This window comes from Eutrigla gurnardus (genome assembly GCF_963514095.1).
Source record: "Eutrigla gurnardus genome assembly, chromosome: 18".
NCBI classification, from domain to species: Eukaryota; Metazoa; Chordata; class Actinopteri; order Perciformes; family Triglidae; genus Eutrigla; species Eutrigla gurnardus.
This window is the reverse complement of record NC_139929.1, coordinates 8761612-8783331: the sequence shown is the minus strand read 5'-3', so window position 1 is coordinate 8783331 and position 21720 is coordinate 8761612. Positions and strand designations below refer to the sequence as shown.

At 42.5% G+C, this 21720-nt stretch overlaps 1 protein-coding gene across 2 annotated transcripts in view; it reads left to right on the top strand.

The window, feature by feature from the left end:
- The first annotated feature begins 206 nt into the window (after positions 1-206).
- The window catches only part of LOC311029104 (enhancer of polycomb homolog 1-like), a 28494-nt gene continuing 6980 nt past the window's right edge, over positions 207-21720 (top strand). The window contains exons 1-11 of one of the 2 annotated variants that reach the window (XM_084034038.1): positions 207-459; positions 1259-1373; positions 11756-11915; positions 13287-13432; positions 13936-14142; positions 14511-14659; positions 16275-16428; positions 17536-17694; positions 17951-18040; positions 18249-18397; positions 19721-20136. In XM_084034038.1, the coding sequence (XP_083890164.1) occupies positions 11816-11915; positions 13287-13432; positions 13936-14142; positions 14511-14659; positions 16275-16428; positions 17536-17694; positions 17951-18040; positions 18249-18397; positions 19721-20136 (1570 nt within the window). In that variant the 5' untranslated portion in view covers positions 207-459; positions 1259-1373; positions 11756-11815. Of the gene's footprint in view, positions 460-1258; positions 1374-3961; positions 4448-11755; positions 11916-13286; positions 13433-13935; positions 14143-14510; positions 14660-16274; positions 16429-17535; positions 17695-17950; positions 18041-18248; positions 18398-19720; positions 20137-21720 lie in introns of those variants that run through there. The other variant, XM_084034037.1, reaches the window with a different exon arrangement.

Sequence of the window (21720 nt, the reverse complement as noted above, 5' to 3'; positions counted from 1 at the left end):
ATATTAATAATATTATTAATACATTATTGTTATTGTTAATATTATTGTTGTTATTATTACTAATATTCATATTAATAATATTATTAGGTGGGCGGGGGGACCAGTGAGCTCATCCTCCCTGAGCTCTCCACAGGTGATTGGTGGCATTCACCCTCCAATCACAATTCGCCTGCAAAGTGGCTCGGTGGTCAGTTGGGATATTTTTTTTTAGTCGAAGTAACCTTTGCGAACTATTCAAGTTTACCGTCGGCGACAAGATAACACTCCCTGTGTCCTCGCTTTTGTTTCCGGCGTCCTCTCACATTGACTTAACGGCACTTTCAAGTGCACAATATTTCAAATCGTTTTCCTCTGAGGCGTCCTGAGGGGAGCTAACCAGCGTTAGCATTGGGCTAGCATGACAACCAGAAGAAGAACTGCCATCATCATCATCCTCCCCTGTGGCTTTGCTAGCAGCAGGTAAGTTGCAACTCCGGCTCAAGCTAGTTTCTCCCCGTGTTGTCCCCGCGAGGTTCCAGTGTGACGCCTTGCAAAAGCGGGCAAGTTAGTTCAAGCGAGTTCAAATTAAACTGTTGGCAGCCTGTCCGCAAACTGTTAGCTGGCTGGTAAATGGCGCAGGGTCAGGGTAACTGGGCTAAGCTAGCGTTAGCAGCCTGTCAGCTAGCTCGGTGTCGCTGTTCCTTGTGCAAACACAGCTGTGTCTGTGATCTTTGGGCTCGAAGCGAATTACAAACCCGTTAAAGGCTGCGTTGTAATCGGCTTCGTAGCGGTGCACGGTTGTCGTCCACATTTGGTAAGACGATTTCTGACGCTGTCTTTTTCTGTCGTGTCTGTCTGTTCTATTTACCCCTCCGCTCTTCCATATATGGGTTTGCACTAATGTGCACTCTGATGTTGTAGCAACAAAACTTAATCCACCTTATTTAAGACGGCCTAAATCTTCCTGGAATACATTTGTACCGTCATTTGAATTGAAAACGAGCAAAATGTGAAAGTGCTAGTGTGGGTGTGTGTTGTATTCTAACACATTGTCAAATATTGCCCCATATTTTCTCACCAGTCATCACACATTGTTTAGTTTATGGTTGTGATTAATGCCCGATAGAGCAGAAGATAAAGAATATGCCAATAACTGCGGACTCATGGTAAAAACATCTGTGGCTAATAAATAACATTAATCATGTAGTGTTATTTTGAAGCAGATTAGTGTCTGTTAATTATGTGTTTTATATTTTTCCTCTAATTCTCTGTTTCACAGGTCTCCGTTATGGTCTACAGCTGTGTGCCTCCCAAATGGATGATGATTATCATGTCAGCCTCCCACATTTGTACCGTTCATTCATGCTCACAGGGAGGTTCGCCAATGCCTACAGGTTATTTGCATTTCTTATTTTTGTCATTCTGCTTTGATATAACTATATTTTCAACCTGGACCTTAATTTCTCATGTTTTTGTGTCTGACTATTAACAAGAATTTCCGAAATTGGCCCAGTATTATGCAAGAGTGCCAACAGTCTCTATTGGGATGCTATGTAATCTATTAGGGCAAGGTGTCACCGTCCTTTACATCCACTAAAAGTGCTTGTTTTGCCAGGCTGTGATTGTTATTATAAGTATCTGATATAATGATAAGAGTTTAGATTTAAAAAAAAGTGAAAACAGTGAAAACCCTGCGAGCCGGCTGGGATGCGTTTTTTTGTGGTGGAGTACAGAAAGCATTGCTTAGCCTTCTCTAAAATATATGGATGTTCAAATTCCACAGAGAGACATTTCCTTGAGCAGCACTTGGACACAACATTAATGCTGTCAGACACTTTTAACAACAAGCTGAGCCTGTCAGTGGTAAAAAACAAGCACCTTTTAGTAGATGCAACTTTACAATTCCCAGACCAATTTCAAAAATTGTTGTGCCATTAGTCACTGAGACACAAAACACATGGGGAAGTAGGGTCCAGGTTGAAAAAGACCAAAGTCACCCTTTAAAATGTCATAAGGGAGTCATGCGGTGTCAACTTTAGGCAGACATAAATACATAAGATATATTCATAATTACAACACATCTGTGGGTAGACATAAGTGCTTGGGCTCTTTATACATTTTATGCACAACATTGTATGCATGTAGACGGTGAAAAGAGGATAGTTGGTAGTCAAAGCTTAGAACGCAGATAATATATCTTGAAACATTTATAATGACGTTTGCTCTTGTTTTGCAAGACAGAAGTTTGACATGAATGAGGTTTTAAGAGTTTTCATATTGGTTCGTAGTGAATAACCTTAATAATCAGGTTTCACACTTTTGTATCTGGACCAAGGAGCTTTGAACTGAAATATTGAAGTATTGAAGTATAGTTATTGCACTTATGTGTGTATACCTCTGTGTGTTTTGGCCAGTGTGTAGTACCTTGTGCTGAGGAACCAAATACCAGGCATGTATTATGCAAGCCACACTTTTGTGCACCATTAAAATCAAACATTAATGTTAAACCTTTTCTTAGGATGTTCACCAGCTGTTAGCCTAAATATAAACAGATGAACGAGGCATATTACATTACCTTAAAATGTGGTCTGATCATTTGTGCCAAACACATTGCCTTCAGCATTTCAGAAATTATCACCTTTGGAGGTTTGTGACTGCTGTGATTGGCGTGCGGTAACCTAGAAATGTTTTATTTAAACGAACATCCAGACAGTTGTCAACCTGTTGCGGAAAAATTGCCACCTTGACGAAAGTGTTCCATTGAGAAAGGCAAGACGTGTCCCATAACATTGCAGTGCAAAGGTGCAATAATGTGCAAAGGGACCTGTCAGGATGCCCACGCTACAGCAGAAGACGACTGGGCTGGTTTCCATCTGACAGTTGCAAACAAAAACGCAAAGCTACACTGGGATGAAGCTACACTAAATGACGGTTGACAAATTAAACAATGTTGCCTGTCTGAGTGTATCTTGATTTCTGTTGCTTGACAAGGTGTGAATCCCTGGATCTATCCTGCCCTTGTTGTTATTATAAGGCCCATTAGAAATAATCACAACACCATGGCATAGTATTTTTATTGCTTTTGGCCCGGCACGTCAGAAACTACTAATGAGGATCAGTCATTTTATGGAATGGGTGATTGACTGTGTTCTTGTTTAGGGCCGTCAACGTAAAAGAATAAGTCGACGTCTGTATTTTCATTATGGCTGTTTTTGGATAGCTTTCGCCATATTGCCAATGGTAATGTTATCAATTTCTTAAAATAAATCAATTTGCAATTTGCAACGTTACTTGATTCAAGGGATAACATTTCTGATCCTAAACCAACAGTACATCACTTTACTAAATTGTTATTTACTGCCCAGCCATGTTATAATCTGATGATTTCAGTTGTTTCAGTTACTGTCCCCACACAGTTGTGGGGACAGGAATGTTAACCAACTTTTCTCATTTCCCCCCCTTTACATGTCTTGAGCATTGACAGAAAAGTCAAGCAGTTCCTTTTAGTATCATTACTGTAGTAGTGGATTGTTAGTGTTTACACCACTGGGTGGCGCTACTCGCAAAATAATTGAATCTTAACAGGCAGAACAGGTGTGCTATTTTTGGTTCCACATTAATTTCAACACACGAAATAAGTTTTAAATTGTGTGTCCATGCACGGTTAAAATGAGTCTCACGTAAATTTTGATGCTTGTGTTTTACCCAGGAATATAATTTATTTTAGTTATGTAGTGCGACAGACGGGTGTGCGGGTTTTTATTACATATATCAATAGCTTTTTATTATTTTTTTTATTATTTTTTTGACATAGAGAATAAATTATGTTCTCGTACGTCAGCATCAGCCTGCCGTGTTACGAATAACATCCCGAGCCTGGGAAGTTCACATCCCTTCATCAGCATCCAGCATCTTGCCCCCACCGCCGGTACACCCTCCTCCTTCCCCCGTACCCCAAGGGTCTCGCGAGCGCGCACGCGTGCGAAACTGCGTGGGAATGGCTGTTTGTGTGATCGAGGGGGTTGGGCCGCTTGGAGCGAGCGGAGAGCTGCATGAGTTTGTAATGTCCGCCATGTTGGCCATGGCGTATTGAACCGGGGAGGAACAGCGGAGCCTACGAAAAAAGAGACCGACAGAGAGCGACCGAGACCCGGGCCTGCCCGGCTCTGTTCGCGCTGCTACGGACCCACGCCTGCCCTCAATCGACCGGCTGACTCCGAGAGACCGTCACAGATTCATCCATGAGAACTCGAGGCAGACCTGCTGTTATTCCTAGCAGATCGGATAGATTTATGCTGCATCTTTTAATATAAAAATGAGTAAATTGTCGTTTCGGGCACGGGCACTGGATGCTAGTAAGCCTCTACCCGTCTTCCGCTGCGAGGATTTGCCTGACCTGCACGAATATGCCTCGATCAACCGGGCAGTGCCGCAGATGCCGACTGGGATGGAAAAAGAGGAGGAATCGGTATGTTTTTTCATTGCTGCCCGGCTAATGGTGGATCATTTTGGCAGTGTTTTCACATCGAGGGGCGCAACTATGTTGCCTGCGCAAGCTTGTGCAAAATGGCCGCCATATCTGCTCTTTCGTGCACACGACGGATCTCGACGAATACTGAATATTACGACCCCGTTCCACCACGGGTGTTATTGTAAGGCTGCAGCGGTTTGATATTTGATTCATAAGCCGTGTTGTGTCCGGCTGTTTGTCTTGAAATCGCAGCCGATAGCACAAAGAAGTCACGTGACTTGTATCTGTTCCACCATTTTGTTGACTTTCTCTTTGGTAAAGGCAAGCGGGGATAGGCCTTGGACGTGGTGTACTTTCCGTGAGCAAATGCCAGGGGGAGACACTGAGCCCCCCAGCCCGGTTTGACAGCTAGGTGTTGCATGTTGACAGCTACAGCTCTGCCATGTGTGCCGCACACTGCCTGCTCTCGCCGAGAGAGGAGTGAGAGGGAAGGATCTTGCTGATCCTGACTTCTACTTTATCATAAGGAAGTCCTGCAGATATAACGGTGGCCGTGGGAGCATAATGTGTTTTGACATGCATGGTATGGCGATAATAGTGTTACTAAGAGACCGCTGCATTCGCGTTTTCACTATTTTAAAGTGTGCATTTGTTGATGCAAAGTGAGAAGGGCCAACTTATTGCAACTATTGTAGATCATTCCCATGTGCGGTTTGTAAACAGTTGTCTTACATTAATTTACTTAGTATTTTCTGAATTGTTTTCAGTTGTACATAATGTTTTTACAACTCAGGCTCTGAGTGTAATTACTTATAAGGATATTATTTATGTTGTCTAATATTTGCTCATGGGCTCTCATTTGTGCTACTTCGTCCTATATTGTTAACTATTGTGTATAGCAGGTTAGTATTACATATCACCCACTCAAGTTTAAATCTCAAAATCATTTGCTTTGTGGTTGTAGACAATTTATGTAGAGCCATTTAAGTTTCACCACAGTGTGTCCGATTGGCTGGGCTCAAATACACCTTTTGAATTCTTGGCATGAGTCGGAAAAGGGCCACTCAATTCTTTCATCTGCTGACCACGCTGACTACTACTTATTTACTTACTTACTTGAACTGCTTTTGGATTTGTCAGATTATTTAGGCACCTTTGTTGTCACCAGTTATTAACTGGTTATTATTGCTTGTTTTAGACACAAAGCACATTTATTAGCTGGTGTTTATTACCCCTCCTGGCACCCTCTGCCAAATGTTTCTGTCATTTCATCAGCAGGCAAGCCCCGTCTATGCCACTGAGATGCCTCAGCAGACACAAACACTGGGAAAGCACCAACAGGGGCCCGCAAAGTCAGCAGAAATTCTGCCCTCCCGCCAGCCCTCTCCCACCTACTGTACACATACACACAGCGGCATTACATAACAGTGACTGCTGAGATAAAGGGGACAGTTTTACTACACGGCTCTGCGTGGCTTAGCTCCCTGACCCACATCCTGTCCAGCAACACAGGAGTCTCGCTGTGCGGAGCTGGCTGAGTGACCACACGCTGACCTGAGAATATTTATGTTTATTTAAGAAGCGAGTAAGCACGCATAATGTCTTCGGCGAAGTGCTAGCATTGCTTGCATGAGGGCTCATAGGAAGTCTAGATCTTTTTGAAACCTGACATTTCTGCTGGCAGGTTGTCCTCATCAAGATAGTTTGATGATAAAATAAGAACACATCTGGAGTCAGTGATGAGCTGAATCCATAGCTGATGGACTTCTTTTTCGGGCTCATTTGAATCACCAAAATAAGTGCCTTTCTATGTCTGCCTCATCAGCATTCATGGCGTTGAAGCTGACAGAAATAATTAACCTCTAAAAGCACAATTTGTGCGCCATCTGTAGTTGCAGTTTGATTGGCAATATGGCCCTACATTCAGTTGTCATCTGTGCTTGCACCCACTTTACGGCCCTTTCCCACTTCTTTTTAATGGTGCGAATCACTGTATCCCCTCATACATTGCCCCCATATTGGAACAAGGTAAAAAGACGTGTCAGACATTGTTGTGTGTGTTTAGACCGGAGGGTTTCAGATGTGTTTGTTACTTGCACGTCTACATTGTAATCTGTGCCGCCAGCTGTCTGCACAGCTCCTTCTGTACTGTGAAAGTTATTTTTTTCGGCAATGCGTACGACAGCGGGAGGTTGATTCCCAATAAAGGTGCTGAATAATATATCTATCCACATTTTGCAACCAGCAGAGCAGAGTGAGCTGCTGTGATGCACATTGGTTTAAATACCCATACCCACCTGACCTGTAAACCAGCCAACTTGCATCATAATAGAGTAATTGTCAGGTTTCTTTTATTTGTATTCAGGGCTGTTGCAGTTTGTTGAAGCACTCGAGTTACTACATACTTTTCCATGATGGTGGCCATCAGGAACATTTTGTCCAATTGCCGAATCAGGGAGCCTGTGATTGGAACATTTGCGCTGATAGTTAGAAATAGAGACTCACCGCCTATTGTTTCCAAGGGTCAATTGGACAAGGGCTGTCTCAAAAAAGTGAAAAGAACATGAGAACATAAAAAGGACACAAGAAGACAGCATTGCTGGTTTCTGGATTTCAGATGCGCTGTATGCCTCTGCTCACTGTGCAGATTGCCTTCCTCAAGACTTCCTCGCCTTCTTTTGGTCGGCATGAGCTGAAAACACCTGCTGGAGGCCACACTTTTGTTGCCATGGCAACTTTTGTTGAAGTCATCTATTTTTCTTGGGAGCATTTAATGGAAGGAGCGTGTGGTGCTGTGAAAAAAAAATAGATTTTCATTTGTCTCTCATCTGTGGCCGTGACAGAAAGCAGCACTGCCACTGTGAAGTCGCCGCAGTCACAGGACATTTTGTGTCCAAGGAACAGGAGAATTTGAGGTTCGATATTGGTTCGTTTTCTGGGGTGAAAGGCAGAGCAGTTAGGAGCTAGGGCTACTGTAAGTGTATTATGTGGGACAAATGAGATTGAGAATAAAGACTAGTCAGTGCTTCAGCAAAAAGTGAAATTTAAAGAATTTAAATGTGTCAGAAGTCCTATAAATACACCCCCCCATGTGCCATTCTCAAAAGGTCTGTATTCCTACTCACCCAATTCCTCAACAGAGGAAATCCCAAGCTGAAAACCCTGGTTGTGAGCATCACAGCTGCAAAAGATCAGGATATCTTTAAGTCAGAGCCAGCTCAGCGTAGCCTGCTGCAATCTGCCGAGGTTGATATCCTCTACAGAAGTGTGCAACGGCAAGTTTGGGCTCAGCTCAGGTTTAATTGCTTTCTTGCGCCCACTCTTCATGCAGGTTCTGCAACTCGCAAAGCTCAGGGTTCATCAGCATGTCAGACAGTGGGGTCCACAGAGGGAAATTTTGGAAGGTGTGTTTGACAAGTTACACGAGAGAACAAATCCGGCACTGTGTTGGTTTAAGCATTGGAATAGAGTTTACATAAGGTCATGTCATATCGGCTGACAACTCTTTGATGAAGCCATAGTCTGTTCTTGTCTTTGTCATCAAATGTAATCATGCAAGGTGGATTTTGCTGAGTAATGGTGTATAAAATATTTATGAATGTTTGGATGAAAGATTTTACATTTCAATTTTGACAAAATATGGTTGGTTTCCTCTGGATGCTTTGGTTTTCTCCAACAGTCCGATGTTGGATAAATCGGTGATAACCAGTGTAAATGGTTGTATGTGTCTAATTTTTAGACTTTTAGCTCCTTGCACAATGTGATTTAAGGTTAATCAGAGTTTCTATTTTGGTGTACATATTTCTATCTATACTTCTGTTCCAGCACTTACCATGATACATACATGTCATTAAAACTCTTAACTGTTCCTCTATTTCAAGACACGACTTTTCAAAATAGTTGTCCAGTAGCTTTTGCTAAAGGCTGGTACTATACTGCAAATGAAATTGATTGTGCACTGTTCTCAACTGGCAAACTGCGACTAAGAGCTGAGGGAATTGCAAGAGTGCTATTGCAACTCAAGTGTGTGTTCAGAGCTTAGTTTTTTTTTACATTTAAAGTTAAGAGTAGCTGAGATCTGGGGACGGAGAGCCTCTGCTGTTTTATTCCAACTGTCTCATGCTGGCTGAGGAAGAGGTTGTTAAATTAAGGATCACACAAAACTGGTGGCATAATGCAGGTGGTTGCATATTTGTGGGCAGTGAACAAGGATGTGCGAAAGTTTCAACAAGCTTGGCTGGACTGTCTGCACACACTGCAGCAATCAAAGCCAAATTTACCACTTTTTTGGGGGTCCAAAACCTGTGATGCGTGTGTGTGTGTGTGTGTGTGTGTGTGTGTGTGAACATGCCAAAATCGTGTTTAAACTAACTTGCAAGCTTGCGGTGACAAATTACCAGCGCTGTGTGAATAGACTGCAATTTGTTTGTGGTACGTATATGTTTACAATCCCAAGCTCGTTTAGTGCCGCTAACAACCAGGCAGTAGGTGATGGATGTTGCCTGAATCCTCTCGTGGGATCACTTATACTTTAGTCCCAAGGTCCCCAAAGTTGAACTTAACAATGCTCTGGCTAGAGCAGTAAGCTGTTTTCTTTGTGGGTTAGTTGTAGAGAAAGTGTACAATACACGGCTTGTTGATAAGCTTACCCGGTGCAGATGGTTCAGTTCTGGACTCATGCTGTGTCCTTTCTTGCCAGCTCACAGCTCTGATATGATTCTCCTGTTACTCCATGAGAGCTCTTCATGGCTTTGGATTGTCCTTTAGGCCCTAAACGCTTAAAACTCCCACAGAAGTGTGGAATTGTCTAAAATTGGAACAGTTTTACGGCTAATAAAAATTAGCCATACACAGACGTGGTTTTGTTGATGGTCATATTTGCCAGCCGCACTTTGGATGTCCTGGTAAACTGACCCATATCTCAAAATCCACTGAAGAAACTGTGGCTGTGAAAAAAAAGTTTGTAATGTGTAAAATGAGTAGGAGCCTGTTAAAATACTTGTTAGAGCGAGATGGGCCATCTGTTGCTTCAAGTGTGTAGAGAAGGCCTGCAAAGATTGTGCACTGCAGAGTGAGCATACATTTGAAATAAGCTGCAATGTAAATGATGCAGATGTTATTTCTACGCATATTCCAGTCATTCAATAATCAAGGTGTGAAGGTCCATTAGAAATTATATTCAAGCATATTTTCAACAGTATGTGATTAATGTGCAGGGTTTCCGATATACGCAAAATGATTCCGCCGCTTCAGAATTTTATGAAATGTCATGAAGTCACAATTACATGACTGCGAGGGCTTTTCATGTGACATGACAGCTCTTGAATCTTTGGGTGCCACGCACCCGAGGACAGACGGGTAGAGAGACGAGTAAGGATAAAGACAGCAAGGGAAAGGTAGATTTAACCAGCAAACATAGTAGTAGATTTTTAGTTTAAAAGAACATTCATCATTAACCTTATTCTCTATTGATATTAATGGCCAACTAATTATAGCTGCATCTTCAAATAATGGTCCAATCAAAGCTAATGTTATAAATGGGCAAAATCAGTTTGTTTTGATAACCTCTGAAATCTTTTTGGTATGTTCACATGTAAGACCGTGTTCACAGGTAACTTCTTGTGAATTTTGCTTGTTGCCAGACTTTGCACTTTACCCATAATTTAATGAAATAATAGCCCAGTGAATCATAACACCGATAACATTACTTCAGTAAAAGAATTTTGGCGGGGGGTGGCGGCTGTGAGTTGGCGTGCCCCCGCTACTGAAAAAAAATCCCAGTGGAAACACTGATGTTGGTGTGGGATTTTTCTTCGCAGACTAATGTGAAAACATTCTGCGCCTGCTGAGTTCAAAAGTCAAACTATGTGACTCATTTGCCAATGTCCTTGCTTCTGCTGCCAAGTTAGTTAAAGTAATAGATTTTCTGCTGGAGAAACTTGCAGGTATTTTATCTCTGAACCCATGAGTCAAACTGTGCAAAAGAATTTCTTGTGTAAACTTTCAGGGCAGATTTATTTTGCGACTAACAGCTGGGAGTTGCAGCAATGAAAACAACGAGTCACTGCTGTGATCGTAGGTTTACCTGCGCAGGGTTAAAAAATGACGTCGTAACCACGGAGCACACACCTTGAAGTACACAGACTGAATCTCACCTCCGTACTCGCATCGGATTGATGCACCAATGCACGCCGGTACTCTTTGTATCTCAGGCCCTGTTCAACACCTTGAATCCTACATTACTCTTCTACCAGTGAGTCATTTCTCTTGAGATACAGCATTGAGAACTCTGATGGAAGCACATACTATGAAAAATCGTGCGTTCTGGCTGGTTAGACATGCCATGACAAATGATCAGCGATAAGGTAATTTGTAATTTATTTTATTTTGAGACAGGGACAATGCACAATAGAGACATTAATGTTGTGCAACAATAAAATATGCATTATGCCAGGTTTTAGCAAATTGGTAGTTTCCACCTGTAGTCCCTCGAGGAAAATATTAATAAAAGAACAAAACAAAACCGAAAAACAATAGATAGAATAGATACATAAAAACAGGGATACAGAGGCAACAGGACATGTGATCTGTCAGATATTTTACATGTACAATTTGGACGGCTAGGTTGCCCCCCCAATCCTCATTCACTCACTCATACAAACACACACACGCACAGGTAGAAAAATAAGAGCTAAGAAATGGCTGAAAAAACTCTGGTAGATAATCAGTAAAAGGGATTAAGGATGATACGTGACTGTGGTAGCCCTATCCTGTTTTAAAATGCTTTGTTTTTGGATGATTGCCAGCACGTTTTGCATTAATTTTAATGGGATCGCTGTAATCCTCATAACAAGCTTCAGGACCAATACCAATTTTAAATAAAATTCATAATTGTTTTTTGTTGTGTTAATATTTTTAAACATTGAACAACTATTTCCCCACAACATATTGTGCAAATAAACTGCCCTGCAAGTAATGAGAGTTCTTCTTGTGTGAGACTGATTGTGCTGAGGCTTGTGTGGAATAACTTAAAGATCTTTTGCTACAAGCCAGTTAATTTAATCCTGTAATATTGGCAATATGGAATACCTGGTTGTGTTGTGGATCTTAGTCCTCTCTGAAAGAGACTGGGTTCCCCTAGTCATTATTCCTGGAAACAAATTAAAAATGTGTCAAACTCTTGGTGAAACGTTGAGCATTGTTTCACCGACCAAATCAATCTTGCTCATTTTTATTCCCATTACACAGCAGTGTGCATAGCAGACAGTCTATTGTAAGCAGCTGTTTTCTTTCTCTCTCTTCCAGGAGCACCATCTCCAGCGGGCCATCTCGGCGCAGCAGGTGTATGGCGAGAAGCGGGACAACATGGTTATCCCCGTTCCCGAGGCAGAGCGCAACATCACGCACTACGAGTCCCTCTACCCCGGGGAGTTCAAGATGCCAAAGCAGCTTATTCACATACAGCGTGAGTAGCAGCCCGCTTGAAGCAGGATTATCCTCTTAGCTATGTTAGTGGTCTGTGTGCATATGGTGATGTTGGCATTTGGATGCACCGTTGTCTGATGGTTTCAGAGAGAATTGTGTCTATCAGTTTGGGCTATGTGGAGCTAATTTTTTTTAATAGATTTGTCATGTAGAAGAATGTATGGGCCTACAAAATCGCTACCATACCAATAATCAAACACAGAATTGTTGCAGGTTTCATGTGGGAAAGGCACATATGTCTTGACACACGTGTGTTAGTGTGGTTGTCCCTAGAGTGTAGCCTACAGCTGAAGTGTGATTTTTAGAAACTGTTTGAGCACTGGCATGTCTCCGTGGGTGATACAAATTAGGGGTCAGCAGTTGATCGGTGGAAATTGAAAGGAGAATTGCAGTGACAGTATCCTCCTTTCAAAATTCCATTTGGCAGGTGAAATAATATGTTTGCACCAAAAAAAAGAAGTGCTCTGTCTGTCTTCCATCGTCAGTGTTACTAGCTAAATTTCACACATCCCTCTGCTGTGTTTGCAGTCTGGTTCTGATGATTATAGAAGTTCATTCATCTGGAGGAGAGAACAGGCTTACATAAACAGGCTAGTTTGTTTTGCTGTGGGATGTACTGCGCCATTGATGCACTGTTTGAATGAGCAACATGTAAACCAGAGGGACCGCTGTAACCAATATTTTCAATGTTATTTCTCAGTTTTGTTTTTCTGGTATGTAACTGTTTAAATCTGGGTAGCTGATGGGGAATCCTGCATTCCTTTCTAAACGCTTCAGGTTTTTTTCTGTTCAGCAGAGTGGGTCTCTGATAGTGACACTGCAGTAAACATAGAAATATTTTTTTTCATCCAGTGGTCACAGTAGCTGGTGGATTTCAACAGACAGCCACTCACTGCATTTCACCAGACTAATATGTTCCAGACCACGACTGGAAATTCTGGCCAAACTGTCTGTTGGGGCAAAAATCTTAGCCACAGTGAATATTTATAAGCAAGTGGTTGGTGAAGTTCCCAGCCTGGATACTTGTGTCCTGAAGCACCGCTTCATTGAGTTGGAGCATAGTGCTTTGTCATGATAAAGAAAGTGTTTAATTGTTTGAACAAAGTTTTGTCGTAGTTTGAAAACAAGGTGAGGTTGAGCGTAGCTTTCTCTGCTCAGTAATGAAGTGTTAAGTATGATTAAATGTGTCATAATTATTTAATGGTAAGTCCTTAGATTCATGCACAGTGCAGCCAGCTCATGCAGTGTTTACAGGGGCAATGTTTGTGTAGTTCAGTCATGTTCCTGGCAATGCTTTTCACTTAATGTCTGTTCCCATCACTTCAGTGACCAACTCTTCTCCATATCACAGCTTTCAGTTTGGACACGGAGCAGCCAGACTACGACCTAGATTCAGAGGATGAGACGTTTGTGAATAAGCTGAAGAAGAAAATGGAAATCACAGCCCTGCAGTTTGAAGAAATGATAGACCGGCTGGAGAAAGGCAGTGGACAACAGGTATTTCAAATAAAGCCAACAAATACTATGGAAACTCCCCACACAGAATAAATAAGCCTATAGAGTCAGATCAGATTGTGCTTTACTCTGTAGAGAATTAAATACTGGTTCTTACCCTGTAATTTGGTAATTCGAGTCGTGGGTCTTTGCCTTAGTCCTTGGTTTATTTAATCGTAATGGAAAGCTGCTGCATTTTCTACTTTAAGCTACGGCATGACATTCTTGTCATCTCTGATGAATGAGTTGGCTACTTGAATCTGTACAACTGTCAAATTTAGAAGTATGAGTTTATGACGTGTGCCTGAAGGCAACAAGACTCCACCACATTGCTGAAAGCCAAAAAGCAACATTACATTTTAAATTACCACAGCTTGCTTAAAACCCCCCTTTCTCTCTGTGTTTACGTTTTGAATATACATGCAGCACATGAGTACTGTATGTATTGTCACAGCTCTTTGGCTCTGACCTTAGCCTTTGCCTTGACTTGGGTGTCTCCTATGTAGCTCGTCAGTCTACAGGAGGCCAAACTGCTGCTGAAGGAGGATGATGAGCTGATCAAAGAGGTGTTTGACTACTGGAGCCGCAAGAGGAAAACATGTAAGGGTGGCTCCCTGATCCCCAACGTCAAGCAGGAGAAGAGGGATGGTTCTAGCACCAGCGACCCCTATGTGGCCTTCCGCCGACGGACTGAGAAGATGCAGACCAGAAAGGTAGGATCTGTGGCCAAGAGGCAGACACCAAGGCAAATGGAAAAAGTTGTGCTGTTGTGCGTGTGGCATGCAAATTATGGCTTCTCTGTGGCCTGGTAGTTGTAAATTATCCTTTTATCTTTAAGGGCAATGGTGTTTGAAGATATTATACAGCTATAATACTGTTCTTTCGGTATCCTTCTATCATAGACATAGCCCTGAATCCAGATTTGATGTGTAGGGTGCACTAATACATTAGCTAGTGGTAATATTGTTACCCTAAAATCAATGTTTAAAAACAATCAAAACCCTGAGTAACCATGTTTCTGAAAAAGTTCCATTATTTATGGGAAAACCTTATGTGTTTACTGTCGACGTTCCATTTTCAGAACCGAAAGAATGACGAGGCATCCTATGAGAAGATGCTGAAGCTGCGCAGGGACCTGAGCCGAGCTGTCACCATCCTGGAGATGATCAAGAGGAGGGAAAAGAGCAAGAGGGAACTGCTGCATCTCACACTGGAGATTGTGGAGAAGAGGTAAGAAAGACCAGCGAGTGAAATTGGCCCGGAGAGAGTTTGGCGGTGGTAGCTCGGCTTGTCAGCACTGCATCAACTACCTTGTTAGGCAAGTAGCTGCTATTAGGAGGCTTTTTCACTGGGATTTACGATGCAAGAGTATGATAAATGCATGCTTCACTTCTCTAATTAGTTGACAGATGTTCATGAACAGATACGCTTTTTGGGGAAAAAAATCATGTCATGCAGCTGTGCTCTCGTTCCGTCCAGCAGTGTTTTGGGAACGGTTTCTGATAAGGTTTTCACATTAATTGTTTATCTCCTGAAAGCTGAGAAGGTGACCGTGTCAGACCTTTACTACAGGCGGTGTTTTGAACAGCTTATGTGGTTAACCTTCATGTTTGATTAGGCTTTTGTTTACTCGCCAATTTGAAATCCCAAGTAGAGGCCATTAGGACACAAGATTGATGGTGTCAAGAGTCAACCACATATTTTCTGTTAAGTCAGGCTTCACTGCTTGTGTTAATTGGGGGCACAGTTATCTACACTGTTTTGCATGCATTATCAATTTAGAGTTCACCCTGTTTTATTCAGTTCTGTCAGGAGAAAATTAGCTTATTGACTTCACTGGTTGCTAGAGTCTTTTTACCATTCTTTTTGGAAGTACACTAAACTATGTTTGTATTATTTGGTGGGGTTTTTTTTCTTTTCCAAGCTCTACTTTGAGTTGTTCTTTGTTTTCCCAGCAGAGCCTCTATGATCCATCTTAACATGACATGAGAATGAAATGAATTTGCTCTGAAAGCAGCTGTCAGTGTGAGCTTAAATTGGGCCCTTCTCCTTATAGTGCTTTTGATTTGTAGTGACATTTCAATTTCCTCTGGTTATCCCAGCCTGGTTCTGCATGTGCATCACTGCCAGTGTTTGCTCCCAGATTGGACTACTCTATTCTCAATAGATAGCCTCCCCGGCCCACTTCATGATATTATGTGAGCGTAGAGGGACCCAGGTGTACTGCATCATGTGTGTAGTCGGACAGTAGTGTGTTTTTTGGTTGTTCCTATGCACTGAAATTGAGGTTCTTTTGTCTGTTGGTCATGCCAATATGGTGTTGAATTATGCATTTATTAGCAATCATGTGTCTGAATATTTCAGAATGAATTACAATACAGTATGCACAGGTTTCTTTGTATTTCATGCTTTGCAGTAGATGTCAATGTAAATGCAAATTGCATGTTTGACGTTAAAGCTTCAACTAATTATTTTCTTTTCAATAGGTTATTTGTTCTTTTATTAATCAATTAAATGTTTTGCGTCTTCTCTGACAAAAATATGGCAATCACTATAATTACAAGAAATGGAGGAACACAAGACAATCTTTCTTTAGCACTCAAATTAGTCTTTTAGTGTGTTGGTCAAAAGTTGGTAAAGGAATCTTAAAGCATGTGTCTCTTTTTAGGAGTTTTATTTAGTGTTGTTTCAGCTGTAACTTGTGGACCTAATTATTTTGATTGATAAACAAGTGAAGTGGCCCAATTTAACATAAATAATCTCTAAATACATTCTGCAGGTGGTTTGGAAATATGCCCACTTTTCTGCTCACCAACTCATCTACCCTTTTCTCTTTCTCCTTCAGGAATGGAATGCCAGACTATGGCAGTGAGGTGATGGCAGAGGCACTGGCACAACGAGCTTTGGTGAAGCCTGTCTACACCATCCCCATCATCCCCTCGTCCAGCAGTAACCAGTACAGACACCAGGACCACTTGGACATGAAGGACTACAAGAAAGTAAGACCATCTACCAGAGCTTATGAGCGGAGTAAAGCGGTGAGAATCTCCGCTCCTGGCTCACGGAGCTGTTCCCTCACGGAGCTCCCCCTCTCAAACACACTAGGCCGTTCGGCTCAACTCAGATTGCATCCTGCTCCACTCCAAAAAAGGAAAGAATCTTCACATATTTCGCTTTTAGCTTAAACCACAGCCTAAAATACCAAAGAACTAAAGACCAACGACTACATTTTCCAAATAGGGTCTTTTAGAAAATAAATGTAATAAATAATTTCTAAGTGTTAGAGGAATTGGTTTTACCAGACTCTTTGGCAGCCCTCGACCAAAAGACTGACAGTTGTGTATCACTCTATGGTACACTGGTAAAAGTTGTTTCATTGAGATATGGTACATACTTTATGTGCTGACTCCTTCAAACTGAAAGCATTTAATGTAAAGCTAAGTTGCCATATGCTTCGACAATGTAGCACTTCATTACACAGCAGTATTGTGAACTGTGAGTCACCTCTTCTCATTATAATTTCATTAGCTCCACCTTCCAACACCCCTCCCCTATCCCTGCAGAGAGGCTACTATTTCCCACTTTTTTCCCCCATTCCCTGTTCCTCAACCAGCTGGTTGACTTTTCCCTTTTGTTGACAGACCCTCATATTTTGGGTTAACTTGCCCCTTCCTCCCTCGTCACTCTCACCCTCACTTCTTCCGTTGATTTGACATGGCAGTTCTATGCTGTAGAGTCCCTGCCTCTCTGTTTGCTTTGTCCCCCACGTCTAAGGACTGAATAGGATCTGACTAATCCTAGTAGAGTTGGAGTCTGTTCACAGGGAGGGGTCGTCCCAGTGGGGAAGTTGGGGTGAACGGTGGCACGGGTGGATTGAGGAGGGGAGGAGCAGCCATCTGGCTCAGCGGAGGCATCTGGCACATGTTGCCATCTGCATATCAATGCCCCTTTTTACACACGCTTGTTTCTACATACACTCTTCACCTGTGCATAGACCACCAACACTAGACTGCCACGGACAGCTTTGCTTTGCATCTTGAAATGCCTTTCTGATTATGCAGAATGTGTTATATACATTAAGCACGGTTTCCCTCCACTCCTCACAGCCAGAGAAGACGGAGGCAGTACGGACCAAAAGGAAATATGAAAAGAAACCCAAGATCCCTCCTCTGTCAGCGCCTCAACATTCAGGGCCCTCTGTGTTCAATCCCAAGGACCTCAACCAGTATGATTTCCCAAGCTCAGATGAAGAACCCTTCTCACAGGTAACATGATTTAACTTCAGATGAGATGTGAGTTGATTTTTGTTGCCATGGGATTTCAGTACTGTTTTCATATGGAAATTAACATCCAGAATGAACAAACCATGAACAGAGAATAAAAGCTGCGATCGATGAGCCAATATTGAGTTTTCTTAAGTAACTAAAGGCCTTACTTGGCTAGTAATATGCTGACTGGTGTATAAAAGGGTGTGGTTTCTTGTCCTAAACTTCATTTCCTAACATTGATTTTATTGTATAGATCCATTCAGGTTCCTCAGAGGCAGAAGAGGAGAATGACCCAGATGGCTGCTATGCGTTCAGAAGGAAGGCCGGCTGTCATTACTACGCTGTGAGTGCCCTCCCGTGACTCCTGTGCTTCTATTTATAGTGCCAACAGCAGGCTGGCCGGTCTGGCGGGTCTGGCCGTTAGTCTTCCACACTCTGCTGGACAAAACAATGCAATAACAAAGCCTTGTTTGCTCTGCCAGTAACTTTCTTTGTTCTCAATTTAAATATGTGACATCCTTCCTATATTCTCTTTCTGCTTCCCTCTTCAGTCTCGTCCAAACCAGAGTGGCAACTGGCCCTGGGTAAGCCCGTCAGAGGGTGGGGTTGGCGACCCACGCTTCCGCTACTGTCTGACCTCGCTGAACATGCCACGGCGCTGCATAGGTTTGGCACGCCGCCGCGTGGGCCGAGGGGGCAGGTGAGTTCAGTCTGGCTGTTTGGTTTCCTCATACTTGCTGCGATTTGATCAGTGATGTTTGGATTGCTCCACAGGTATGCAGTAAGGGAAGTGGATTGTTTCCAAATGGCTTAATTATGATGCATGACTTATAATTTTGTGAAGCCTTTAATCCGCTATTTTATCATCTGGGATTTGTGACGGAAAGCGCAAGTGTGACATGATTAGCATGTTGCCTAGGTACCTTATGCATTCATCATATTTAATGAAAACCTACAAATTCAGTTAAGAAAATTCAGACTGAGAAAAGATCAATCTGAAATTAAATGTGTGTAGGAATGCTGCCAGTACAAATACAGAGCAGTGGAAATCTAGCCAGCAAGCGTTGGCTGTAGCTGCTGAGGTTGTTTACCATACCGACTCTTTGGCAAGATACCAGCGATCGTTTGGCGGGCACACACTATAATGAATATCAAGCTGGCTGGTAAAACGATGAACCTGACATACCATTTTGGTATTCACCTGCCACTGTGGCCTCTAGACAAATGTAACGTGGCTTTCTCTGAGTTTCAACCTCAAGATATCCTGCAGCTCTGTCATATATCTCCTCAGTAATTACACAGATGATGGAATAAAGCACACTGACCAGAGGAGTTAGCCTGTGGCTTCCGCATTGTAAGATGTTGTCGAGGAGACGGACTGGGTTAGGCGGTGTCAGCTTCACAGACGTACGAGATTAGCAATGTTCTGTTTCTGTCTGCACTCTTATCGCCTTCCCCGAGGCAAAGTGAAGGGACCAGTCTGTCTCTGATTTAAAAGTCTTCTTCAATATGATGCATTCTTATGTTGCAGTGTTTGTTGAGGCAGACCAGCAATTTGCCTGTGCAATGTCACTACGACAGCTTGAAACACCAGTGTATGTACAGTTTTGATTTAGTTAACAGTTTGCTCTCGTACCAGCCTCAGGCCGAACTAAAAAAAAAATGTTTTACCGCAATATTGTTAAGGCTCTAGAATAGCAATAGCTTGTTTTCTGGATTTTAAGCAGCCCAGCTGTAAACCTTGACTCCTGTTCCATTACATAAGTGTTCTGCTCTGTACTCATGGCAGAACTGCATGTTTTTGTCCTGTTGTTGTACAATACCCAGCTATAGTTGGTATTGGCCCACTGGACATTGCAATTACATGAGTTGTGCAATACTTAAGTCATAACCAAAGGATGTTGTAATGTTCTGATTATGACTACAGCATGTTTTTTCATTTGTTCTCACCTCAAGTTACTCAGGTTGTTTGTAACAACTCACTGATGGAATTTATTCTAATAAGTTTCTACTTTTGTTTCAGGATCTTGTTGGACAGAGCGCACACAGATCTAGACAGCATCTGTCAGAATCTGGACTCTGACCCGGAGCCTGAGCCGCTATCCTCACCACTTCCAAGTTCTCCACTCCGCGACCCCAACGCCAGTACCTCAGAAACCAATACCTCGGACCCAACCAGCTCCTCCCACGCCCCCCCTTCTCCATTACCGTTGTTTTCATCATCGCCAACACCCAAGGACCTCAGCCAGATTCTTTTGAACATTAAATCTTGCCGCTGGAGGCACTTCAGACCACGGACGCTATCTCATCACCCCTTGGGTGGAGGAGACTTGTCTCGCAGAGGATTTAGGGATTTTAGCCGGACAGTGTCAGGACTAACCCGGACCCTGTCTGGAGGAGCCAGCTCCCAGAACCGCACTGGTCCAGCCCCTGTCAATGGTGAGTCAGTTGTTTCCCCTGTCATGCTGCTCAGTGTGCTGTTTTACATCTTTGGCATTTTATGTCTTAAAATTGTACAGCAAATATTTTCATTTGTCCGAACAAGAAGTGGAACAGTTGAATTAGTTGCTTTATTGCATTGTAAGCAAAGGGATCAATTCAATATAATTTTGTTAAGATGTCATTCTACAACATTCTGGCAGTAATTTATGGAAGTAAACTTACCCAAGCTTGATGGCCATTTGTGCAATTTGTGCTGTGATTGGAGCCGTTGAATTCTGCCCGAGCATCAGTAAAGAATTAAGTTGGTTCATTCGGCAGCTGCTGTTACCAGATGTCAATAACCATCTCTTTTAAAACTAGGTACTTTCTTTTTGTGTGTGCTCTGACATGTTTTAGGCCATTCTGTGGTGACTGGATTGTGTCTCTTTTATTTATTGCATGACAGTTTCAGATTGTTCTTATTTGTATTTATTGGTTTTAGCCCGGTCATAGGTTGTCTTTTAAATTGTCCTAGAGTGTAATCTTGGATTATTTTTGTGGGCACTTATTTAACAATGACATTCAGTTTTGGTTATTGACATTTGACTTACGTCAGTATGTTGACTTTGATAACTGCTTGTAGTGGCTTGCCTTTATTTGTTTGGTGGAGGTGTGTTGCTTGGCATGATGACGATGTTGTTCCACTATCTCCGGTTCCAGCGTATTGGTTGCTGGTTGCTCTGGACAGAGGTGTTACGTTCAAGGCCAAAATCTCTCTTGTATCAATACCTGCATCGGATAGTTTGGTCATGGTGCTGCCGAGGCAGTGAGTGGTGTATTTCTGCTTGCTGGCATACTCTGAGTTACATTATCGAACCTCCTCTCTTAACGTAGCTCCTCATGGCATTAAGCAGGTGGATTATTTTCTGCTGAGAGGCACGGCTCGAATCACTCCTCCATAGAAGTTGACTGAAAATGTTTCAGTTTTTGTTGTGAGTTTTAGCAGCTGGTACCTGTATGGTGTTAGTGGAAGTTAGTGGAAGTTTTTCTCAGAATCATATTCCTTGATTTGAGCTACCCAAGATTAGTCAGAGCTCATCTGGATGGCATGGCAGGAGAGGCTGCCTGCTTTGACCATTAGAGGATCCCCTCTGTAAGACTTAATCTCCGTGCAGAAAACAAATGAAAATGCCTTTGTGGTTTACATGGGTGCAGTTGGAAAACATTCTCCATGCATACATGATGTGTGGTGCTATTGTTTTGATTTTATGCATGCGTAATTCAATGGTTGAAATGAAAAAGTTGGACTTAAAATCCAGCTCAGCGTTGTTTAGTTCAGGCTCGCTGCTGCTGTTGTGCATCCCATTAAGATGAGGCACCTCAAAGCTAGATTTCTGGTTCCCCATGCTGCTGGTAAATCACACAAACGTTCTGTTTTCAACACCTCTCTCCATATTATAATACATTAATTCCAGCTCCCATGGCTTGGGGGAGTCAATTAGAAATGGTCTTGTATAAATAGATTCATGAGACGAGCTGGAATGAGGCTGGGCTGGTGGTGGTAGAAAAGAGTTGGTGAATATTTCATCCACATTGGGCTGG